The sequence below is a fragment of the Drosophila rhopaloa genome, unplaced genomic scaffold, assembly GCF_018152115.1.
Source record: "Drosophila rhopaloa isolate 14029-0021.01 unplaced genomic scaffold, ASM1815211v1 contig_3, whole genome shotgun sequence".
Taxonomy (NCBI): domain Eukaryota; kingdom Metazoa; phylum Arthropoda; class Insecta; order Diptera; family Drosophilidae; genus Drosophila; species Drosophila rhopaloa.
The window spans coordinates 16,950,282-16,974,678 of NW_025335123.1; the positions used below are offsets into that span (position 1 = coordinate 16,950,282).

General features: G+C 39.7%; 1 protein-coding gene across 1 annotated transcript in view; it reads left to right on the plus strand.

The window, feature by feature from the left end:
* LOC108051082 (carbonic anhydrase-related protein 10) overlaps positions 1-20,574 on the plus strand; it is a 52,988-nt gene extending 32,414 nt beyond the window's left edge. The window contains exons 4-9 of the mRNA XM_017133033.2: positions 2,827-2,963; positions 3,562-3,774; positions 12,972-13,067; positions 13,472-13,693; positions 18,066-18,249; positions 18,587-20,574. Of these exons, the coding sequence (XP_016988522.1) occupies positions 2,827-2,963; positions 3,562-3,774; positions 12,972-13,067; positions 13,472-13,693; positions 18,066-18,249; positions 18,587-18,609 (875 nt within the window). The 3' untranslated portion in view covers positions 18,610-20,574. The remainder of the gene's footprint in view (positions 1-2,826; positions 2,964-3,561; positions 3,775-12,971; positions 13,068-13,471; positions 13,694-18,065; positions 18,250-18,586) is intronic.
* Positions 20,575-24,397: the final 3,823 nt, after the last annotated feature.

Consider the following 24,397-nt stretch of genomic DNA (forward strand, 5'->3'; position numbering starts at 1 on the left):
CTTTAAGATAAGAGTGCAATCTAATATAAATCAGCTTAATAATTTGCGTATATGCGTTGTTATTTATTTATTTGTTTTTATTACGAGGGAAAAATATGCACTCAAAGGTTTAAAGATCAAAATACATGACAAATAAGTCTTAATTTATTGTGGTTTAAGTAAGGTTTTTCATTTTCTTGGGATAAGATTAAAAGTGCATTTTGTATATGCACAAAAAAAAATCAAAATTAATTATATAAAAAGAAATTACGCAGGAGCATTAAAACAATGGAATAGAAATCCATCTTTTCTCACCGTGTAAAAGCGTGGAAACAGGGGTATCTTGTAACACGTGTTGTCAACAAATTGCAACCGAAATCCGAGGCGAACTTTGTGTCTCTTTTGGCATAAATAAATTTACATAAGCATTGCATGCATGTCGGCTGGAGGACTCGAAATCCCTTATCAGGGGCGCAGCTGGGTTTTTAGGGGGCGTTGGGTGAAATGGTTGTGAGAGGGGGTGCCCGAAAAAGACGGCTAAGCTTCAGCTTCAGCTGCAACTGCAGCTGCAACGTGCCACTTGTTTAACGTGATTTGCACTCCCAACGAGCCAAATAAAAGCGGCCAAACGGAATCAAACGAAGCGTGCTTCATGCCACCGCCTTTAGCAGCACCCAACCACCAAACTAGTTGGCTAAAAAACGTGCCACCACCTTGCAACACCACCCGCCAAGGCAACAGCCCGTGGATCCACATCCAGATCCAGTCAGCCAGGCCACTAATGTTGTTAATGGCTGCTAAAATCGTTTGGCAATTGCCTCATTGACTCGACTCGACTCGACTCGACTGCCACGCCGAAGCCAGACCGCAATTTAATAGACTCGAGACTGCAACATCCTACTCGGCGTTATCTGAAGACTTTTGCCCGTACTCGCACTCGTATTCCCCGATTATCTCCTTTCCGTTAAGTGCACTGGTGATGAGCGCGTGACACGAGTGGAAAAATATCCTTCAAATCCTTAAAACCTCTTAATAAGCTGCTTATAATATATCTAAAATAATAAATTAAAAAGCAATATAAAATAAATTGTTAAAGTTGTGTCCGTATTAGACTTTCAAGATTATAAAATGAAGCTAATCAAAAGCTAATCTTTGATTTAAATCTAACACTTAAAAATAATATAAAATATCAAAGAGTAAATGTTTCAATTAAATCAGACAATAAAAAATGCGAATAAGCCTTGAATTTAACAGTCACAATGCCGTATTTAAACTAATCTATTAAATTAAATCTAAAAGAAAATAAACATATTATATCATCATTAGAGAATTAATTGCCCGCGCGGCATCTCCAGTTTTTCATCATCAGCTACACTGGTTATTTTTCCCAGTCCTCGGATTATTTTCCCCGTTCCCCATCCTTTATTTTTATCCGCTTTTCTTTTGGCTTTACTTTTGGCTAATGCGATGGCGTCGTTGAGGTCAACAATCGCTTAAACGCGAGTACGTGGCATATCTATGATTGAAGCTCCTGATTGCGGCCTCGCAGCGAACGTGTTGATTCCCAGGCATCTGCCCCCCCTCCCCCACCGCTCTTTGCCACCCCTCCGAACTACGTGTCGTATACGCAATGCGACTGCAGGCGAAGCATTTTTATGGCAACGGGCAAGGGGGGAGGTGAAATTCTGTGGGAATGTGTGCCATAAATGGGATTACAAGTGGCTGGAACGGAACGGACTCGAATAGAACGCCCAGAAGAGGTTTTAATAATAGGTTGATCCTTGAGAAAGCAAGCGAAAAACATGGGAAATGAAAGGATAAACGGAGAATATAAATAAAATCCATAAACTCAATTAAGGAAAGGGCAATTAAAAATGTGGAAATATGTGGTATAAAATGGAAAAAAATAACACCTCTTAGAAGGTAATTAAATCGGATTTTAAAATTCCTCCTCATAAAGTTATACGATGGTATAAAACAGTATAAATTAAAATGGCTTATAATCTAGAAAAAAAAACCATTATGCATTGGAACCATAAACCCGATTGAGCATGATATAAGATTTAAAAAAAAACCGAATAAAAAAATGCGAAAATGAAACACTTTCAATTGCTGAAAATACAAGGGCCATAGATAATATCAACTCAACAATGGCAACAAACTGGCAAAGGAATGACTTGCCCTGGGAACTGGCAATAAAAAAGTCGGCCTATTGTTTTTTGGGGCAGCTCAGCTTGATTCCATATTGCCATAAATTAAGCTGCCGGGCCAGATAAAGTTGGCCAAAGCCAGGGACAGAGACAGAAACACAGACAGCGACAGAGACAGAAGATAAACCTGCAATTTTACTGTGAAAGTGGGTTGGAATGGGGGGATGTGGGGGATGGGATGGGGGAAAAACTAAACAAACCGCACGAAATTAAAGCAGTAAGGGGTCACGGAGATTGAGGCGGGGGCGGAAAAGATGGCTTAGTTGTGTGGCCAGAATCAAACAGACGCAAAAACCAAAAAACTAAACCGACGCAGACCAACACCTATGCAGATGCAGACAAATATTGTAATGGCCCCCTGACTTTTGGCCCCCTGTTGCCATTGCCCCCCTCCCCCGATACACACACACACATACACCCACACCCGCTATTGCCATTATGCAATTTGTGGCAGGTTTTTGCCACACCTCCTGCCAACCAACAACCCACAATTGTGGTTGGCAAGGAAACTTTGGAAACAGGTTGAGGTGAAACTGGGTTCATAAATCTCCTTGCCACCCGGACAGGGATCGATCCGAGGGTCTGTCTGATAAAGTAAACTATACCCCCCTCCCCCCCTGTGTTGCATTCGTTTCAGGTCCTGCCTTCTGGGGCCTCATCAATCCGGAGTGGTCACTCTGCAACAAGGGTCGCCGCCAGTCGCCGGTGAATCTGGAGCCACAGCGCCTGCTCTTCGATCCCAACTTGAGGCCCATGCACATAGACAAACACAGGGTGAGTCAAGAGATCGCCAGGGATCATCATTTGTGTATATCATCATAACATATATAATATATATATATAGCTTTATTTGTTATAAATTAATATGCATTGAAAAAAAAAGTGGTGTCAAAAAGTATGCTTGAAGAAGACTTTGTGTTTCCTTATGAATCCATTGTACTTCCGCACTCAAAGTTAATTGTAGCTTACTTTTCAACACTTTAAAAAGTATTTAAAAAACTTAAGCGATTTATGTTTATTCGTATATTATTGCCTTAAAAATCAAAAAGCCTTTATAACTCTCTACAAGTTTCCCAACTCTTTAGATATCTATTGTATAAAAATCAATGATATTTTGTATTTTGCTCGCAATCACTTATTTATAATGGATCTTTTTTTTAGATACATCAACTTACATCTGAGTTAACAAAGCCAAACAGACTTTGCCTAAATGTAAAAATGGATTTTTATTTATCTCCTTCTATTTTTGCAATCCCAGAAAATCACTGTTAAGCTTTATTCGGTGACTAATTACTTACGTATACTTAATATTTCATAAGAGTAAAAAATACCCCCTAACTATCTATGTATTCGTTTTCCGCATTCCCTCTAGATATCCGGACTGATCACTAATACGGGTCACAGCGTCATCTTCACCGCCGGAAATGACACGGTGGCCAACTACGATGGTATGCAGACGCCGGTGAATATCTCGGGCGGACCGCTGTCGTACCGCTACCGCTTCCACGAGATCCACATGCACTACGGGCTGAACGACCAGTTCGGATCGGAGCACAGTGTCGAGGGCTACACGTTCCCCGCGGAGGTAATATGCCGATATACTTGTGCACTGATATACTCTATATGCCATTTGCCCACTGGTGTCACTCTCAATTTCCTGCCCAGGGTGAGGCCTAAATGTGACATGGGCCTCCGCCAATGGAAGCTATTTCGGTTCTTCGCCTGTCAACAGATTTCCCTCTTTAACAATTCAATTGTGTCTGTTTCTATTTGAGGGGGGTGTTTGCCGGGGGGTGGAAGGGGGGGCTTGAGTTTTCCAACTTTTCTTGCGTCATTTCATTGCCATCCCAGCATTGTGGCCCTGCGCCAGTGGCTGTAAACTTGTTAGCCCGCCCGCTCAAATATTTACACAGATAAACGAGCGGAAGTGTATTTGATCAGCATTTAATGCAGCAAATGTCGATTTGTCGCTGACAAAAAACATAAGAAGGAGCGGGAATAAAATAAATAAAAAAGTCAGAAAGTCAAAAAAGTGAAGAGCTCGTCGGCGTCTTTGTCTGGAGTCACAGTCACTCGACGTTATCATCAACGCGAAGACATCGTCGCCAGGTTCAACATGTTGGAGATTCGCCCCACTTGTCTGGCGCTTTGATTTTCCGCCCCCACCCTCCGCTTTTCCACTTTTCCGCTTTCCCGCCCTCGGGCGCATCATTCATACTTTTCCGAGGTGGGAAATATTCAAAGGCAGTTCAGTCACATTCCTTATTTCATTATATAGTTATTTTTGATTTGTTAGAAATATTCTTTTGAATAATAATTTGGGTTCTTAAGAGCAAATATTTAAGACTAGTGTTATAGATCATATAATGTTGGGTTCATAAGATAAAAAGTTAATATTTTCCTTGTACAATTACTTTGGTTTTTATTCTATTAATAACAAGTTATAATTTGCCCCTTACTGTTTTAAATATAATTAAAATTCCGCATTTGTTGTATGTATGCAATTAGGCGAGAATACATTTAAAAATTTTATTAATATGGTAAAAGCATGCAGCAGAATTGCTTTAAATATATTTCAAGACTTTTTACGTCCAAGGAACTAAAGTGAATGATATGGAAAAGCGCTTTCCTCCGCTTTCTCACAGCCTGCTCTTGATGGCTGATGATTTTGTATTGTTTTATTTGTACATTGTTTTTGGGGAAGCAGGAGGGACATATTTATGTGTCATATAGCAGGCGTTGTTGCGACTCACCCAGACACCTTGTCTGTTTTTCCCTCCTGGTTTTCCCCTGCATTTTCCGGGCGGAATGTACACATGCGTGCGCTCGCCCCCCTTGTTTGCTGTTTGTCAAATATGATTTAACCTCTCCGAGTCTGTGTTTTGTTCATTTTGATGTCAAGTTCACACACAGGCTCGCTTCAGTTGATTTGCGAGCACGTTATTAAAAATATGTAAACACCCGCGACTTTCATTCAACAAAGGATTTCTGTTTGCGAAAAGCCAGAGAAGACCTTCTTAGTGGGTAATTTATTGCCTCAGATTTATAAGTAACTGCTAATCTCCACCATTGACTCGATGACTTCGTAGGATGTGGTGGGAATCCCTAATCTCTGACAAATTTCCCTGGCCAGATGTCCATTAATTAAAACACATTTCTTGTGAGCCAGATGTTTCTAGTCGAATTAATAAATGTCTAGTGTTAATGGAGTCATAACTTTTGTTAGCCAGGATATTGTGCAATTTCATTGGGCAATTTATGAGTGCACAACCCCCTTTATTACATTATACTGTTGGATTGTTCAATTTGTATAGTAATATATAGTAAGGTGAGACTGGTAGTGTCTTTTCTTTTGTCAGTTGACTTGCCTACCTACGTTTATAATTTTTCAGTTGTGGCCAATAATAGATTCTTAGCCTTTTAAGGGCAATTTTCGCATCTGCCCTTTTGCTCAGCTTAAGTGGCGCGCCTCCACAAAGCAAATTCCCGAAATCAAGAACTCTCCTTGGTGCTTTTTTAAGAACCTTTCACCGGCGAAGAGTCCTCCGCTCCGGAGGGTTAATCCTGTCGAGCGTCTGTCTGCTCCATGGCCACTTGACTTGACTTGAGTTGATTTGAGTTGAGTTGAGATGAGTTGAGTGGGGGTGCGGTGCGGTGCGGGTGCGGGTTGAGTTGAGTTTTCCTGAGTGATGTGCGACACAGTTTTCATTTTCAGTTTCAGTTTCAGTCCCATTTCCATTTTCGTTTTTCGTCGTGCGGTGCTTTTGTCTGCTTCTGATTTCCCTCTGATTTTCCCACTGCTTTTCCTTTTGCTGCCAGGCAATCAAAAAGTGAGCCACAGCTGCCACAACAAACTGCAGACTACAGGCTGCAGACGACAAACAAATAACGTTATAAATCTGTTGCATGTCAGCAGTTGGTGGCTGGTAACCTTTAACCCCCCGACTGTCGAGTGCCGCCAATGTCAACGCAAATTAATTAGAAACCCGCCCAGGGTTGAAGCCGCTCTGCTTTCGCGATGACAAAGTATGCCGTGTATTTTGGTTAAATTACTTCGACTGCCGGATTCACAGATTCACAGACTCCCAGCTTTCCACTTTCCCACTTTCCCAGATCCCCCAAATTTCCCAGCCTCGGGACCTCCAGAATCCGGCAATTCACTGCTCAGCCCCGATTTGTTCGCTTGTGCCAACAATCGGGTGATTAAAACGCATTCTGGCAGTCTGCTTTCCCGTTTCAAGCCCAAAGTGACAAACAATTGGCCAACTGAAATGGGAGCCGTGTCTAAGAACCACTTGCAAACTATTTTTAAACGAGGCGGCAGATCTGAAAAAAGAAAATCTAAAAATAAACTATCAATGCTGATTTCTTGCTAAAATGAAAATAAGTTGAACAGTCATAAATTGAATTTAAAACGGCAGTTAATAAGTTGGGGCTAAATAATATACTGGGGAAACCATTTCAGTTGTAATAATGTCTGTAGAGAATTAAATAGATAAATCTCTCATCTTTTCGATTTCATACTTTTAGACCACTTAATATGTGATTTAAGAAATCTTAGTGACTTTAAATATAGACTTGAAACTAAGTTTAATTCAATGAATTTTTTTAATGTGTGTGTTTAATTATTATTTAACTTATTGGACGTCAATGCCTTTTAAAGTTGTTTAGCAACTCAAGCCTAAACAATCGAATTTCTCCTGAAAATTCCTAGTTAATTCTTTTAAAATTCCCTGTCCGAAACTAACAACAATATTGCAGCATAGCCCAATTAATGTGTGTTGAAAATGTGGCCAGAACGGCCGGGTATCCTGTTCCCCGGAAACTGGTAGTCTATGGCCAATGTAAGGCATATTCCGGCCGTAACGAAATCCGCCTTAATGGGCCCCGCCTCGGAATTTGATCTGCCTTAATGAATTCGTAATTGGCAATTTTAATTAATCCCCATGAAATCCGCACAAGATTGCAGCCGTGTCTTGGATTTCGGTAGCCGGTTGTCATTGGATGCCGATGGCACACACCTGAGAGGTGTGGAAAAACGAGGGTTTTCCCGAAAAGTTGGGGGGGGGTTGTTGTTTTTGTAGGGGTGATTTTCTATTTGCAATGCACAGTTGTCTGATTTTGATTTGTTTTGGGCCGCGGTAATTTAGCACTTGTCTTGTGGCTAAAATTTAATTACCAGTGTGGGGAGGGGGGAGGGGGTCGAGGGTTGGGTTGTGATTTAGCGATGCCTGCGTGAGGCCAACTATCGCCAAGGGCGTACGTGATTCGGGGGCGTGATTCGACAGCGAAATTCACCGCACTCTGCGGGAGTTTCGCCATCCGGCAGTCACGTGCCCATCGGTAGGCGATCTAATGGACCGACCCCCCTTAACCCACTTAACCCCCTTCGTTATGGTCAGAACAGAGCCCCCTCCCCTTCACCACCCCACTGCCTGCGGTTGGCAACCATGGGCAGCAACCCAAAACCAAACGACCAACAACCGGCGATGGCTTAACCATTAATTTACGCGCTAACCATGAAGTACTTAAATATACAAATGTATCTGTATCTCTATCTGTGCGCAGTGTGCAATCCACCCAGCACGCCCACAAATGCCTGAGTGACTGAGCACGAACGAACGCCAAAATATTTGCTGCTAATGAGGTCGTGCTGTAATTTCCACTCCCCCCCTTTCCTTTCCCCCATTCACTCTCTGAAAATGTCGTAGTTCAACCCCTTCCGGAAAATCCATTTAAAGGATAACCAGCAGGCAGCGATTAAAGCTCGTTTTTTCCACCTTTTAAAATGCTACTAAGTCGTTAATGGGGCTTGAGCTGATTTTCAGCGGGCGGGTAATGAGTTCGGTGGAGTTCCTGATTGGATTATGATGCCAGGATAGTCAGGCAAGTCGGGTGCTAAGGCGCCAAGACGATGTTTAAAGTGGTTGGCTAGGAGAATTGGAAATGTCCAGGTGCCTGTATCATGTTCGGTTTTGTGACTTTTAAACTGCTTAAAAATATGAACTTTTTGAATTGTTTTTGTGTGTAATAATTCCTTCTAAAAGTTTAATATATTTTCAATATTTCTATCAACTGTTTTCCCCTTACAATCTTGTTAGAGACATGAATAAAATGTATAAAAAAGTAAAGTTAAGTAATAATGACTTTTTGCTATAGTGCGAATTAAAATGTAAATAATCAACCACTTTAAGTTAAGATGTTATTTAAATTAAGTGTATAGTTACATTCAATTCTAAACAAATTTTTAAAATACAGACCGCAGCTTGTAGCTTCCTTACATTTTAATTAAATTTTAAATATTACCAAGAACTTGCAGATGCAATAGCAGTTGTTTGGACATTTATATTCCATTGTTTATGCATTAAAGTATTTTATTATTTTTTACCCTGATTTTGCAATCCAGTGCAGTTGCCTTGTTATCCTGAAAGGCTACCTTTGCACTCTCAGCGTTTCCATTTGGTCGCGTTTTCAAAACGCCAGCAAATCGCGTTGGCCTCCTGCTTGTTTTTCCTCGGCTCTTCTTTATCTCTCGCTTTGGTGCTGGGCATAATTAGCCGAAAGTGCTACAAGTGCATCGGCAAAGTGCTCCAGGAAAAGGGGGGCCAGACGGCCATGGCAAACATTGCGGCCAGAAATGGAGCGATCTGGGCCCGGTAAATCGGCTATCTCCTCTGTTCGCCTATGTTTTGCCCTGTTGGTGTGCGTGTTTGACAATGTCCCCAGTGCGTTGTTAAGCTAATTTGCTTCATTTGTCTAGAAAACTGACACAGACCGAAATGGGGTAGGGTCTAAGAGGGGTGTTCGGGGGGGGTCAGACATAGGCGGCAAAGTGTTGACATGAGGCCATGTTCTCGGCCTAAACCACCAAGCTACGGCTCCTGCTATTCTGGCCATGGCCAATATTATCGTGCTCGGTCAGTGCAGCACGAAAGCCAAGTCGAGCAGCTGAAGGACCAAGAATGCCGCTCCCCTCGTCCTTCGTCTTTGGTCCTGGGTCCTTCGTTATTCCACCTCCATCACCATCTCCCCAGCCAAACCAATAAGCCCACTGTTACCTCTGCCAGGAAAAATATTTGTGCACAGTGGGTTGGTTGGATCGAGTGCCGTACATTTCAATGGAAGTCTTCCATTACTGAAAATTCTTCCGAAGAAACCCTTAAGATTTCTGATTCAACAATTCCAGTATTACATTTCGAGGGTACAAGCAAGTGCCTTAAATTTAAGTTATTTTTGTATATTGGTTCATTTGTTATCTGTTCTTCTTACAAATCACAGAAATCGTAATGGTTAAGCACATGCCACAAATTATTAATAACTTATCAGAAATCTGTGGAATTAAATCGTCCAATGATAGTAACTATCTTTTTAGATTACAGCATATTATTATTTATTCATTGCTTTGACAATGGATTTTATAGTTCCTATAGGTAGAAATAATTTATAGCTGTTGTAAATATATGTTAAGAGTTTTTGAAAATGTATTTCTTTCTCATTATAATACTTAATAGTAGTTATATGTATCAGAATCATAAAAAAAGCATTTAATTTTCCTAAAATGTATTTTTCAATAATGCCTTTTTGGTTAATCCTTTAAGGTTCCTATCTGATTAACATTGGTCTGATCTTTCATTGTTGTAATATATAAAGAGGTATCCTTATTATATCTGAATAGTCCCACTGTGCAGCGCAGCTTATTGACTGCGGAAGGGCTGTATGAGGGGTTTATGAGCCAGAAGGATCCACTGTGCTGGCCAGGCAAAGTTTCAACAGCTGGCGTCGCGCTGGTCGCTTTGACTCCTGCGCCTGCTGTGGGGTTAAATGGGAGGGGAGGGGGGGTCGAGCTACGGGTTGGAGTGCGGACTGCAGGACTACAGGACTACAGACTAGGCCTGAGTCTGGGGCTCTGAGCTCTCTGGTCTGTGGAATCCATGCAGTGAAAACATGTGTAATTGATCTGATTAAGTTGCCTTTGCTCTGCGTGCCACTGTCTATGTGTGTGTGTGAGTATGTGTGTGAGTATGTGTGTGTGTGTTGGCCATCATGTACGTGTATCTGTGTGTGGACTAAGAAATATGCCAGAGGAGCTGGCTTTGTTCAAACAAACACTAGTGGGGAAAGGGGCTTCCCCTTAACACCGCTTAGGCTTTTGGCTCTTTGCGTTTTGGCCGGCTTGTTGTCCGGCTATTTGCTGGTACTTACACTATTTGCTCTCCTTGTTGTTCTTGTTTTTTGTTATTGCTTTTGTTGGCCTTATCCCTGTATCGTATTTGTTGTTCCTGAACCAGACACTCTGCTTGTATTTATTTGCTTTGCCACAGGCTTTGGCTGTTTAATGAAACGGAAATATAACATTTCAGTTTGCGGTCAAATATTGTATAATTTTTCCTTTTCTGTTGTTGTTGCTGTTGTTTCGCATTTGCCACTAAACACACAAAAAGAAAAAGAGGGCGTAGTTTATTGCTTTTATTATTCAATTTCATAGTTATTAGGTCGAAGGTGTGAAGGCATTCGAAATTGAGCAGGGTAAGTGGTTTAGGTGATGGTTAATTTTGTGGAAAGGAAGTCTTTAAATTTATATGTTTACTGTCAATATTTAAAGAATTTGTTATTAAATTTAAACAGACGGGTACTGAGGTACACAAATATGTTACTAAATGTGTTCAAATTGAAACCCATAGTATTTTATGGTTGAACAAAAATTAGTCTGCCCTAACTTTGATAGTTTCGCAACTAGTTTTGGCATCTTTACTTTTAATTACCAACAAAAAGTGCGCCATCTGCTGTTCAAGTGGCAATTCAGCTTCCCTATTTAGTTGTTCTGTTCTCTCATGCAGTTAACGCCCAGGATCTACTCCTATTTTTGGTATTTCAGGGAAAAAGCATTTTGTGTGAATGAACATTGAACATAGCTTATATTCGGACCGGGGCCAGTCCTTGCGGAGGAGAAGGGAAAACGATAAGGACTTTGCCATGGTCTCGTCAAATTTTCATTTGCATCTGCATTTTAAAATATATTCAAGTATATGTACATATATGTAGGAACAGTGCGTTTCGCAACAGCAAAATATTTGTGGCTTTATCTTGTTACAATACGTTGTAATACTTTCTACTGTATAGTATAAAAAGAATAATTTGGATTATAAACTTAGATTTTAATTTCTGAATACTGTTTTTACTATTTTTTTCTATTTAAATTTTTAATAAAAGAATTCAAATCTGTCTATCACATTTTCGAAATAGTTGAATCCCACTTGCTATTTTATAGATTTTTAGGTTGTTAGTGATTAAGTTAACTGTTTATTTGCGAAACGCACTGTATGCACCAAGTTCTTCATTTTTGATAGAAACTTCTGGTCTATTTGCATTAGCTGCCATTTTGGCAACCCACTTTCGCCGCCCATTTTCCGCTGCTCCGGCAATTGCAACTTCACCAAACACTCGGGAAAAGGAACTTTGGAAATTTTAATTTAATTTAATTTTTATTTGCCTTGCTGGGCACACATTAAAATTGCAGCATGTAGTTTTTTAATATTTAAATGTACGCCTCGCCGCCCATCATTTCGTCCTGCTCCTTGCTCTTTTCAGCCGTTCTCCTTTGGTCCGTGCAATTCCCAGGGAAAATGAAAAAAAGGAGAGTTAAAAGTCGGGACAGGACATGTGGTGAGTCCTGGGGGAGCGGTGGAAAGGGGGGTTTGGGGGGGGGGCTGGAAGTGTTCAGGACTACTACTATTAACTGCCCAACGCCTGCGGCCATGCCCACTGCCCATCGGTGGGCATGTGAGTGTGAGCTCTCTGCTATTATTATTATTATTTTCACTATTGTCTGCAGCATTTCCTTCCGTTCGGTGCGTCTGGTTTGGTCAACCAGCGAGTGCACTCACACCTACAGACACTCACACACACACACACACTTAAGCACACACACTCACAGGCAGAGAAACAAACATATCCCCGACCCAAATCCCACCGAAAATCCATGTACACATGTTACACTAGCTCACAAACAATTGTAGGGGATGCTTGAAAAGTAAACCAAAAAATCCCCAAAAGAAATACCAAAATAAACTATACCCACGTATTCTCAACAAAAGTTATAAATAGTACAGAAAATGTTGTTAAAAAGAATCGATCAAAACGTAACAATCACGATTATTCTGAAAGCTTTCTCGATAACCGATAAATCCTTTGTGCAACCCTCGCTTTGAGCATTTGCTTTAGGATTCATTCTGTGGTGTCGACTCCTTTCTTCCACTTTCTCCTCTCCTTTCTCCGCTCTCTTTTTCGGCTGTTCTTCATCTGTAGGCGTTTTGTTGTCGACATGAAACAAAAGTGCAAATGCATATGAGTGTGTGTGTGTGGGGGAGTGGAGAAGGGGGAATTAAGATTCTTGGCCTTTTTGGTGTCTTGGCTAAAAGCAAAATATTTGCCCGTTTTGTTGCCGGATCTTCTCTCCAAATGTATGTGTGTTTGCCCACGTGTTTTAGTGTTTGTGCTTGGATTTGTGTGCATTTTGTTGATAGTTGGGATTATTTTGGGGCAATTTATGCGAAACAATGCGAACGCTTTCGTTGACCCCTGCAACGCCCCCTTGTTGTGTTTGGTTGTCACCGCCTCTGTATGCATTTGGGCTTAAATTGAGCAACAATAAAGTTTTGGCCACAGCACACAAGAAATAAAGAACGAAGGCAGAAGAGACAAAAAAATGAAAAAAAGAGGAATACTCTTGCCCTTAACCATAGCTCTCCCGCTGACGCTCCATTTTTCCCTTTCTTTTCGCAGATACAAATATTCGGCTACAATTCCCAGCTGTATGCAAATTTCTCAGATGCCCTCAATCGCGCCCAGGGCATTGTGGGCGTTTCCATTCTGCTGCAGGTGAGTAATCCCCGACGGCACTCGGAAATTATGAGCGATAAATATAACACAAAGCCATGATAAATACGTTAATGTTGTTTTTTTATCGTGATCCTATGAATGCTCTGAACTGTAGGAGCAAATTATTCGAGTTATAGACTCTATAGCTAAATTAAACTTAATGATTAGTATCATTTGTAAAAAACCATTTCGAAAAATCTACTTTAATTCGTTCTTTTAAACCCTCTAAAGCGTTTATTTTTCCTTATTTTCCATAACTGAAATCAAATTTGAGTCAAGCCTTTGTTAATTAATTTTAAATCATATATTTCAATTAAGATAGAATATTGTGACTCTTAGTGTTTTACTAAATTGATATGATATAAAATGATATGATATGATACTAACTATTATTTATACTATAGCTCGGAGATCTCTCGAACCCAGAGCTGCGCATGCTCACCGATCAGCTGGAACGCATTCGCTATGGCGGCGACGAGGCTTTTGTCAAGCGACTCTCCATTCGCGGATTGCTGCCGGATACGGATCACTATATGACCTACGATGGATCCACAACAGCACCGGCCTGCCACGAAACAGTCACTTGGGTGGTGCTCAACAAGCCCATCTACATCACGAAGCAACAGGTTCGCAAAACAAGACCTAAGAATTAAGACAAGATACCAAAACTACCTATTTATATTTATTTTAATTTTGTAATTATTTAAACATTTATAGAGTAATGGGACTCTTGTTAAATTTGTGTGTAACTATTTATCAAAATAATCATTTGAGATATCGTCATTATTTATTATATAAGAATTACGCTTTAAGTTTATCCAAATCGGACTACAATATAATATAGCTGCAACGATGTCTTGTAATACAGTAACTTAATTAATACAGTAACTTTAATCCGATTCCAAAGTGGCATACCTCTAAAGACTCGTGATTCGATTCTCTAAAAATCTGCATTCAAAATTTTCAATTTAACGTTGATCAAATTTTTGACCCATTTTCATGTTAGTTATTTCTAATTTTCCGATGACTTGTAATACAGTGACTCAAAATTGCTCTTCGAGTGTCCATAACTTTTCCAAATTTAATCCGATTCTAAAGTGGCATACCTCTAAAGACTCGTGATTCGATTCTCTAAAAATCTGCATTCAAAATTTTCAATTTAGCGTTGATCAAATTTATGACCCATTTTCATGTTAGTTATTTCTAATTTTCCGATGTCTTGTAATACAGTGACTCAAAATATGACTTCTGGAGTCCATAACTTTTCCAAATTTAATCCGATTTGAAAGTGGCATACCTCTAAAGACTCGTGATTGGATTCTCTAAAAATCTGCATTCAAAATTTTCAATTTTGCGTTGATCAAATTTTTGACCCATTTTCATGTTAGTTATTTCTAATTTTCCGATGTCTTGTAATACAGTGACTCAAAATTGGACTTCGAGAGTCCATAACTTTTCCAAATTTAATCCGATTCCAAAGTGGCATGCCTCTAAAGACTTGTGATTCGATTCTCTAAAAATCTGCATTAAAAATTTTCAATTTAATGTTGATAAAATTTTTAACCCATTTTCATGTTAGTTATTTGTTTTCCAAATTTAAGACGATAATGCAGAGCGAAATTGACATAGCTTTTCATTGTTTGAATCCTTGAATCTTTTAGAATTGTTTAGAGTTTAGTTCATTATATAAAAAAAGCTTGGAATTGCTTAAAAAGAATAGAATAACTCTTCCACGGAAATGCAGCTTAAGTCAGTGTCTCCCTGCCAGCACAAAGTATAAGTCAGGAAATAATTTTTTCCAACCGAATTCATCAAGTCACCCCTACCACTTCGCCCCCGACCAAAAAATGAAAAAACATTTTGAGTGATGAGCACCTTAATGTTTGTTAATTAGTATACAGTGCTCCAATGTCCGGTGCTCCCCGGTTTCTTCTGTTTTATTAGCTAATTTCATTTAAGTTTTAAATTGAGTTGCTGCTGCTCTTGCTGCTGGAGGAGCAACAAAGTGGATAGTGTCCATAACTCAAAGGAATGGCGAGGAGCAGAAACAGAGGGAGAAAAAATTTAACACAAATGTTTATTAAGTGCAGCGCTGTAATAAAGACGCCAGCGGTGGGTGGTTGGTGGTTGTTGGTGGGTTTTGTGTGGGTTGGTGGGTGGTTTCCAGAGCGGTTGAATGGTGGCCAGCGGCATACGTGTAAACAATGTAAACAGGGCGGTGCGGAAGGGACACACACACAGACACACACACATGCACACTCGTACGCGACTGCAGCAGGCAGACTCATAAAAACTTCAACAAGCTCAATGGCACCCATGGGCACATGATTACAACTTGTGGCAGCCGTGGAGGACGCCGGTCCACGATTCTCCGGCAACGTAATTTACTGGCTGCACTGCACTAACACACACACACACTCGCGAGAAAGAGACGGCAAAGGAGTGGCAGAAAGAGAAAGAGAGAGAGAGACGGTAGACAGCGACAGCACCTTGCTGGCAAAACATAATTTACCAAATTAAAGTAACACCAGCGGACCAAAAGAGGGGCGCAATCGGGGCTGAAAGCACAGGAAGCTGCGCGACATGAGCTGAAATTGCAATTAACCCATTAACGTGCTCTCTGTCACGGCCGGAAAAGGAAGGCGATAGCGTCCGTAGGGTTAAGGATTTTCACACCGGTTCTTAAACTGAGTCACTAAAGTAAAACGTTTTTTTTTGTAGGACTGACTTTAAAACCATGATTATCTCTGGAGGTTTTAGATCTCTTTCAAAAAGAATAAAGCTCAAAGTTTTATAGATTAATGACAAAATGCAACGAATTTGTTTTTTCATTATATTCTTAATTTCTTTTTTAAGTGAGTTTAAAATTAGAGATTTTAGTGGCATGCCAAAAAAAACATTTTCAATTGGTATGTAAAAACAATTGGTCTAATATTCAATGGTGGTTAAAAACATCACAAGCTTTTGGCTTATAACCTTAATTTTTAGAACCACAATTCTGTCGGAAATGGACTTAAATTCTTGAGTGCCATTTAGTGTTGCATACTTTCGGGACATTCACACACACACACACACATACGCATACGTATACGTATACCCAACTTAATTCACACTTGAACGGGCACTCGTGGAAGGTCCTCTTTAGTACCTCCCCAAACTGAATCCTTAACCCTCTGAAGCCCCCGCTCTCCTCAATCAACATCAACCCGGCCACGTTGTCGTGAAAAGCGATTTTGACGGAAGTCAATTGATAAACAGATTGAGTAGATTAAGTGTTATTGACTCGTTGTTGTTACTGTTGTTGCTCCTGTCGTCTCATCGATGCTATTCTGTGTGTGCGTGTGTGTGTGCATGTATCCTTTGTGGTTTTTTCGAGTTTTTTGCTCAGCGAGTGCTTATTTTTAGGATTAGCAATTTGTGTCAAGCTTGGATTTTTGTCAAGTGCGGATCGATGGATGTCGTGTATGGGAAAAAAGTTTATAATTATGCACGTTAAGCGCTCGACAGACTAGCAGAAATGGATGGATGGGCCCTCCGGATTATCGCCATCGACGGATTGGCTTATTGTCGAGCCATTGTTGATCCACTTCCGTGTCTCGAGGATGTTCGAGGTACGAGAGTAGGCCCTTCAGAAATTATGGTTATGGAAAGACAACCAAAAATATCTTTAGCAATAATTTTAAGGAATATTAAACATATTGGGAAACCCAAGAACTCCTAAACCATTAGGAATAGACATTTTTAAGTTTTTGTAACGAAGTGTAGGAGACTTCACAACCTAAAAATTGTATATTTTCGATCGATTTCAGGTAAAAAAATTTTTTGATCAATTTTCGCATTTTTTAAAATGGGTTTTCATGATTTTTTTTGCGAAAATCGGACGAATTCAACAATGACATTCTAACATTTGACCAATATTTTCCCGGGTTTTGATCAAAAAAAACAAAACTCAAGTTATTTTTTCGGTTCTCTCCTGCAGTACATTTGTCGAATTATTGTATTTTTATACCCTTGCAGAGGGTATTATAATTTTGGTCAGAAGTTTGTAACGCAGTGAAGGAGACGTTTCCGACCCTATAAAGTATATATATTCTTGATCAGGATCACCTCCTGAGTTGATATAGCCATGTCCGTCTGTCCGTCTGTCCGTCTGTTTCAATACCGTTTGCGAGCTCAGTTTAAAAGCTAGCGATCTGAAACTTTCACACTCGTCCTAAAACATGTGTACGCAGATCAAGTTTGAAAATCGCCCAGATCGGACGTCTATATCCTATGGCTCCCATAGGAACAATCGGATATATCTTTCAAGAATTGATGATATTTCGCGCAGTGTAAAAGCTATTGACATGAATCTTTCCAAATCGTATTTTTTTATGCATACCTTGATCAGGGTAAAAGCACGTGGCGATCGGACGTCTATATCCTATAGCTCCCATAGGAACAATCGGATATAACTTTCAAGAATGGAAGATATTTCGCGCAGTGTAAAAGCTATTAACATAAATCTTTTTCAAATCTTATTTTTTTATGCATACCTTGATCAGGGTAAAAGCGCTTGGCGATCGGACGTCTATATCCTATAGCTCCCATATGAACAATACGGTGAAATCGGTTAAAATGTAATGATTTTTAGGATATTTCGCACAGTATATAAGCAATTGACATGAATCTTTCCAAATCGTATTTTTTTATGCTTACCTTGATTAGGGTAAAAGCACGTGACGATCGGACGTCTATATCCTACAGCTCCCATAGGAACAACAGGGTGAAATCGGTCCAAATTTGTTGGTTTTCTGAATTTTTCGCGTAGTGTGTAAGCTACTGACAGCTTAGTTTATTTATGTAGTTTATTTATGTATATCTTATTCCTTTCGCTACTTTTTCAGTTTTAGCAACTTCGGCAAAGTCTGCAAGGGTATTAAAACTTCGGCTTGCCGAAGTTAGCTTCCGTCCTCGTTTAAATATCTAAATAAACCTTTAATTTTTCTCCTTTTCCAGTTGCACGCCCTGCGCCGCCTGATGCAGGGCAGTCCCGACCACCCGAAAGCGCCCCTGGGCAACAATTACCGGCCGCCCCAGCCGCTGCTGCACCGCCCCATCCGCACCAACATTGATTTCAAGACGACGAAGACGAACGGCAAGGCCGCCTGCCCCACCATGTACCGCGAGGTCTACTACAAAGGTTGGTATTTAAATAAAGATATTATTATAAAACTAACACATAATAATTGTAATTGTCAAAAAATCAAAGCCAGAAAACAAAAAAAAACTTTATAAACTTATAAAATACTCTGAAAAGTCTCCCTTTATATACATACTAATCATTATTTAATATAATTTTATATAATATTTATATTTAATATAATTCATTTGAACTGATTTAAGAATATAAAAGATTAATTTATCTTATACTACAGGGAATAAAGTTATGTTATATTTCTCAGTTACTATTAATATGTGACCATTTATGACATAGTCTCAAGTCTGTAATAATTAATAATTCAATTATACTTTCGCAGCGACCAGTTGGAAACAAAACTAGAAATCATAGACGTGATGGCGCAACGTAACGTATCGTAAACGTATGACGTAAGTAGCGAGCGGCGTGCAACAGGAGCTTCCACTAAACATACATATAAACAAGGCGATGCCGAAGGAAAAGGATACGGGAAGGAAGGAGCAAATTGGAAGGGGGACAAGGACGAAAAGGATCACAAAGGAATCAGCGCAGCAGTGGCCAAAAATGGCGATCGGAAATACACATATACATATAAATAGGCAGAGAATAAACAAAGAAATAATATGGATAGCGACTACGATTACGATAATTAGCATTAAATGTGCATTTTTTTTGTCTCTCCCGAAAATCAATCAGACCTTGATTGCAGTCAGAGGTTATTTTTTTTTTGTGTGTGCGTAGCGTAAGTACAATAACGATAACGATAGCAATGACTAGTAATTATAATTACCCACATTACCATTAACGTAATCCGTAAAACCAAATAATACTGTATATTTAAAGTTAGGCCTGACAATGTGAAAAGATCAAAATAATATACAGAATACGATTATCATCGGTAGCCGGCGAAGTGCTATTGCTGCATTATGCAAAACCCACCCAAAGAACAGACTTTAAATCCACTCCCATATCGGTGGATATATAAAAACAGTTTGTTTATGCCCCGTAAATGTGTATAGAGCGGACTCAGCTTGCGAGTGTGTGTGTGTGTAAATTAGGTAATAATATTAACAATAATCAAGAGTTTATCTCTATAAGCACATCTACATGAGATAATAACCACAGCGCTATAAATATTTATTGCATATTTGGCCGTTTTCATACAAGTCTAGTTATGTTTTTAAGTTTTAATTTTATTAATTTTTTTTGGTGATACAATTTGTTTTTATTGTTTTAAAAAATGTATAGCCAACAAAAGGCTTGTCTAACTCAGACACATTTATTTTCATCTCTCGCTTTAAAAACATTCTCTTATAAATTTGTTTTAAAATTTAATTAGCTAAAACTTGAAGAACTAGCACTTTATTGGCATTATTATTGGGTCAAAAAAGGTCCCTGTAGACAAACAGCCAGCCATCAAGGGCTTTACATACTCGCACAGTTAATTGCAATTTTAAAATTATGAATTTGGGCATTTTTAATACGTAATCCCGATGTGGAGGCACCGGCAATGCGTGCATTTCGCATTTTAAATGCACTTGACCGCAGCATCCACTGTTTCGCCAGTTTCCCCACCGGCTTGTGTAACCGGGGACCTTATCAAACAAACCACCCTGCACCACCCTAAACCACCCATGAACCACCCACCACCCTCGGGCTGTCGCTTATCGAACGGCAAATGCAACATGAAACCACAAAATCTGTTGCGGTTATTTAAAATCACGTTTAAATACGAAAGTGCTGGCTGTCTCTCGCTTTGGTTTGGTTTTTGGCCAGCATAAAAATCAACTTTTTAATGGCCGAAAGGAAAATGATTACGTATACGCCGCGTGGTACAGGGACATGGCCAAAAACTGGCATAAGTTTTTTCCTGCACTGGCTCTCTGACCCTCTCGCTCCTAAATACCCCTGCAAAATCACATAATAATTTGTATAAACATTTGCATTATTTGCACAAGTTGACATTTTTGCAGTTGTTTTTGTGTGCCGGCATTCAACTGAAACTTTTCGAGCTCTTTGTTTCATTTAGTTGCTGTTCAGTTTATGCATTGTTTTTTTTTTTTTTTTTATATTTTAGTTTGTTGTTGTTTTGTTTCAGTTGTGCATCGAGGGATTTGCCATTGGGAAATTATGACTTAAATTAATACATGGCAAGTGTAATTTATTTGAGCGAATCAAGCGGCAGCTGCTGCTGCCGGCTGATATCCTGGAATTTTTAGGTTTGAAATGGAACTTGTTGGTTTTTTGCGTTAGCTAAAATATATAACTCAATTTCATATTTTTTTTTATACGCTATATTTGCGGTGAAGCTTTAAAATCTATAAACAAATAGGCTTGAAAATAACCAACATATTATACTTAAAAAAAAATGCATGAACAATTTAAGAAGGGTTCATAGTCTCTTCTCTTTGGTTCTTTATAAACTTCCCCCGTTAAAGGGTATCTTGGCATCCAATCAGCCAGCCACTCTGGTAACCAAATAAGCCCGACTAGGGAATCACCCAGTCCATCACTTTATTGGCAGTAAACCCAATTCCAACTTTGGGTGACTTTCAATCAATCAAATGGTTTGAGCGAGGCGGTACAACTCTGGCCAAACTGATTTGCGGTGAGTTCTGCACGAAGTTATGCTGCACAAGGGGGCGTGGGAGAGGTGGGTGGCAGAGGGGGCGTGGCATAACGTGGGCATGGCCGTGACTGACCACTGGAACTGGCCAGACTGGGCTAACCCGACACATATATTGGCAGTCAGTGAGCGAGTGACAGCCGCAGATTCCCAATGAATTCAAAGTGCAGGTAGATCAGCGGCTTCAAATTCATCCTTTTTTAAATAACACATGATTTAAGCTTTTTCAATAAATGTATATATTCTGGCCATGTAAAATATTCTCCTTCAAGAGACATCTTAAACTATATATCCCCTTTTTGCAGGGTATCTCTCTGTCTCATCTTTCTCATCCCATTTTATCGGTGCCATAAAAATTGTGGCGGAAAGATTTATTTATGGAGCAGAGGAGTATTTTTTACATCATTTCATTTTCATGCATATTCTGCATGAGAATGCAGTTGGCCATTTCGACTATTGGCCATTTTGGTGATTATTTTTAATACATTGAAGTTGTGGTAGTGGGTGGTGAATTGAGGGTTTTTCCAGAGCCAGATAAAAGACAACATCGATCATGACAGCCAGAGCGAGAGCAAAGCCATTCAGAACAGACCTGCAAATATTGCAATTTGACAAAGTGACAAATACGCTGCCATTCATTTCTCTGTGGGAGTGAGCTTTAAAATGTGCAAGGAGTCGACTGTGCACTTTCCTGTACCGAATAAACACCAATTAGTTATTAAATATATACATGAAATATAATTTTAACAATTATTATTAAGTTAAAGAAATGTGAACTGTAAAGGAAATTATATATCTGAAATATTTCACATTTATTTGGTAAGCTTTAATTTGGGTTTTCAATCCATTGTTTGTTGAAAAATAATTTAATTTGTTTTTTATATACATTTTTCTCTTTAATCTATTTTAAATTTATTATCACCTATTGTGAATATTGTCATGAATTCGCATTTTTTCCATTATCTAATTCGCATTTTTTCTATACCACTAAAGCTGGGCACAAAAAATGTGCAAAATGTTGCAACATTTTTATGAGAACCCATCAAACGCGTTGAAAGTGCAGTGTTGGCGTATTAAAGCGATAGTGGAATTCGGTATTCAGATGAATGGGAATGTCAGCTTATGATGTAACAGTAATCCACTGGGAATAGATACATAGTGCCCCACTGGTCAGGCTTCCTCGCGGCATTATCATATCTCGTTCCTGTTTTCAAAACCCGAACCCGGCAGATGAGCAAGGCCAAACCACTTTACCGACTGGTTATGCAAATGGCCCGAAGAACCGGGGGTGGCCAAACTAAACCCCCTTAAATAACACAACCACCCCCTATGGGGCTATCGCCGCTGTCCACACAAGACTAATTAAATTATGGAAATTAAATTGAATCGAGCATATTTGTTGTTTGCAGTTCATAAATTTGCGCAGCTAAAATGTCCGGAGCAGCTAATGTTCCGCCTCCGCCCCTTTGGCCGTGACGCCATGTAAATCATTTCACAATAAAACGCATAGCACAGCAGCAACAGCAACACCAACAGCAACAGCAACAGCAACTGCACAGCAGCAACATGCACGGCAGCAACACACTTAATTATGACATCATTAATTTTTAATAATGACAATTTTGCGACAATAAATCACTTAACTAACACAAATGCGCCCGACCAGCAATATGCATGAAATTAGTAAACTTTAAACAATGCCATGTGCGTGGGGGTGTTAAGCGGGTCGGTGGGTTAAAGGGGTTGGATAAGCAAATAAACAGATTGACTGTCCCCATTGCCTTGTCCTGGCATTGACTGATGGCAGCCAACACGAGGATGTTGCTGTGGGGCAGCTGCAATTGCGAGTGCCGTGCATGGGATGAATTTAATTAATCTCGCTACCGTCAGTTGCACACAATTGCAATTAACTTGCAACACTCGCATAATTACAGGCGACCTCATGTTTTGCTACTTATCAGCATCAACATTGACCCAGCGACAGCAACATCCAGCGGCATTCGTGGCAGACTGTGATGGCGGCAGTTGATACCCTGTAATTGTGGCAGATAAATTATAGTTCTTAAAGGCTTGGTTTTTTGGCTCTATCTTTGCCAAAAAACGATGCACCGATGTGAAGTTGGGGACCTAAACAATCAATTTTAGGTCGATTTAGACAAAACTAATTTTTTACCCATTTTGGTATTTTTCACAAGGGGGTACATCATGAGTTTTTGCCCAAAATGAGCCAAAAATTAAATTTTTAAGCTGTGAATGCCACTTTGTTGAAAATTTTATTACAAATTCAACGAGGTACGACATTCCAACATTTTACCATTATTTCCCAGGGTCTTGATCAAAAAACTTGTTTTTTCAGAAGGGGTTATGTTATTTTGTGAAATTTGGCGTTGTATAATAATTTGTATCTAATTTCTAACTGTGATTAAGTGATTAAGAAATACTTTTAAAGTTTAAAGTAAATTTAAAATTATATTATTTAAATTATCCCTAGTCGTTGGTACTCCTTATTGGCTTTTTAAGGGGCACAACGAGCGACAAGCTTGCTCTGACACATGGCCAGTTCTCCCTATCGCTCCCTCTCTGTCTGTCTGTCTATCTGTCTCTCCATCTATCGAAGTGTGTGTGTGTGTGGGGGTGGGTGGGTGTCTGGTTGAGTGTGTCCATGTGCATGTGTGTGTGTGTGGGTAGTGGTTGGCTCATTGGTCATTTGGTTGCAGCTCGGTTGGTGTTAGCGGTTGCTCGTCATCGTCATCATCAAGCTGTGTGGTTGTTGTTGTTGCTGCCTCCGACTGATTGCAAATGTTGTTGCAGTTGTTGTTGCTACTGTTTGTTAATGCCTGTAGAGCACAAAGCTGCAGCCTTGTGGTCAAGCGAGGCACCTGCCGCAGTCCCACCACCACCCATTTTCCATTTCCCATCAACCCACCACCCACCGCATCGCCACCCCGCCAATGTCACTGCAAATTAACATTTTGTAACGCGTTTCGGTTGCTGCCGTGTTTTCATTTCACACTTTGGCCGTGTGTCCGTCTGTGTGACATGCATTTGACACAGGAACTGGACAAGGCAATTGCCCAGGCACCGCCGCCCACCACACAACAACCACCACCCACCGCCCACTCTTGTGGCAAATTTGTTGTATTTGCGCCTGATTGCCAAATCAAATATTTGGCCCACAGAGCCAAAAATATATCACCAACGTTGGGCTATGAATCTGAGTTTTAAAGGAAATATTTTTCTTACATCTGTATAAATGAGTTTAGTCTTTTTAGGGACTTATATTTCAGAAAATTCAATTCAAAATACAAAAACTTATTTTACAAAATGACATTTCAATAGATGTATAAAAACCGCATCATTTAAAATAATAAGCGAACTATTTCAATTTATTTTATTATATAAAATATTCATTTTATATATATTCATTCATATATTATTTCCAAAACAATTCTTGTCCAACACATATTATTTTTCGTGTATTTTGTGGGCCAAGGGTCAGTAAATAAAGGGCCGACCGTAAAGGGT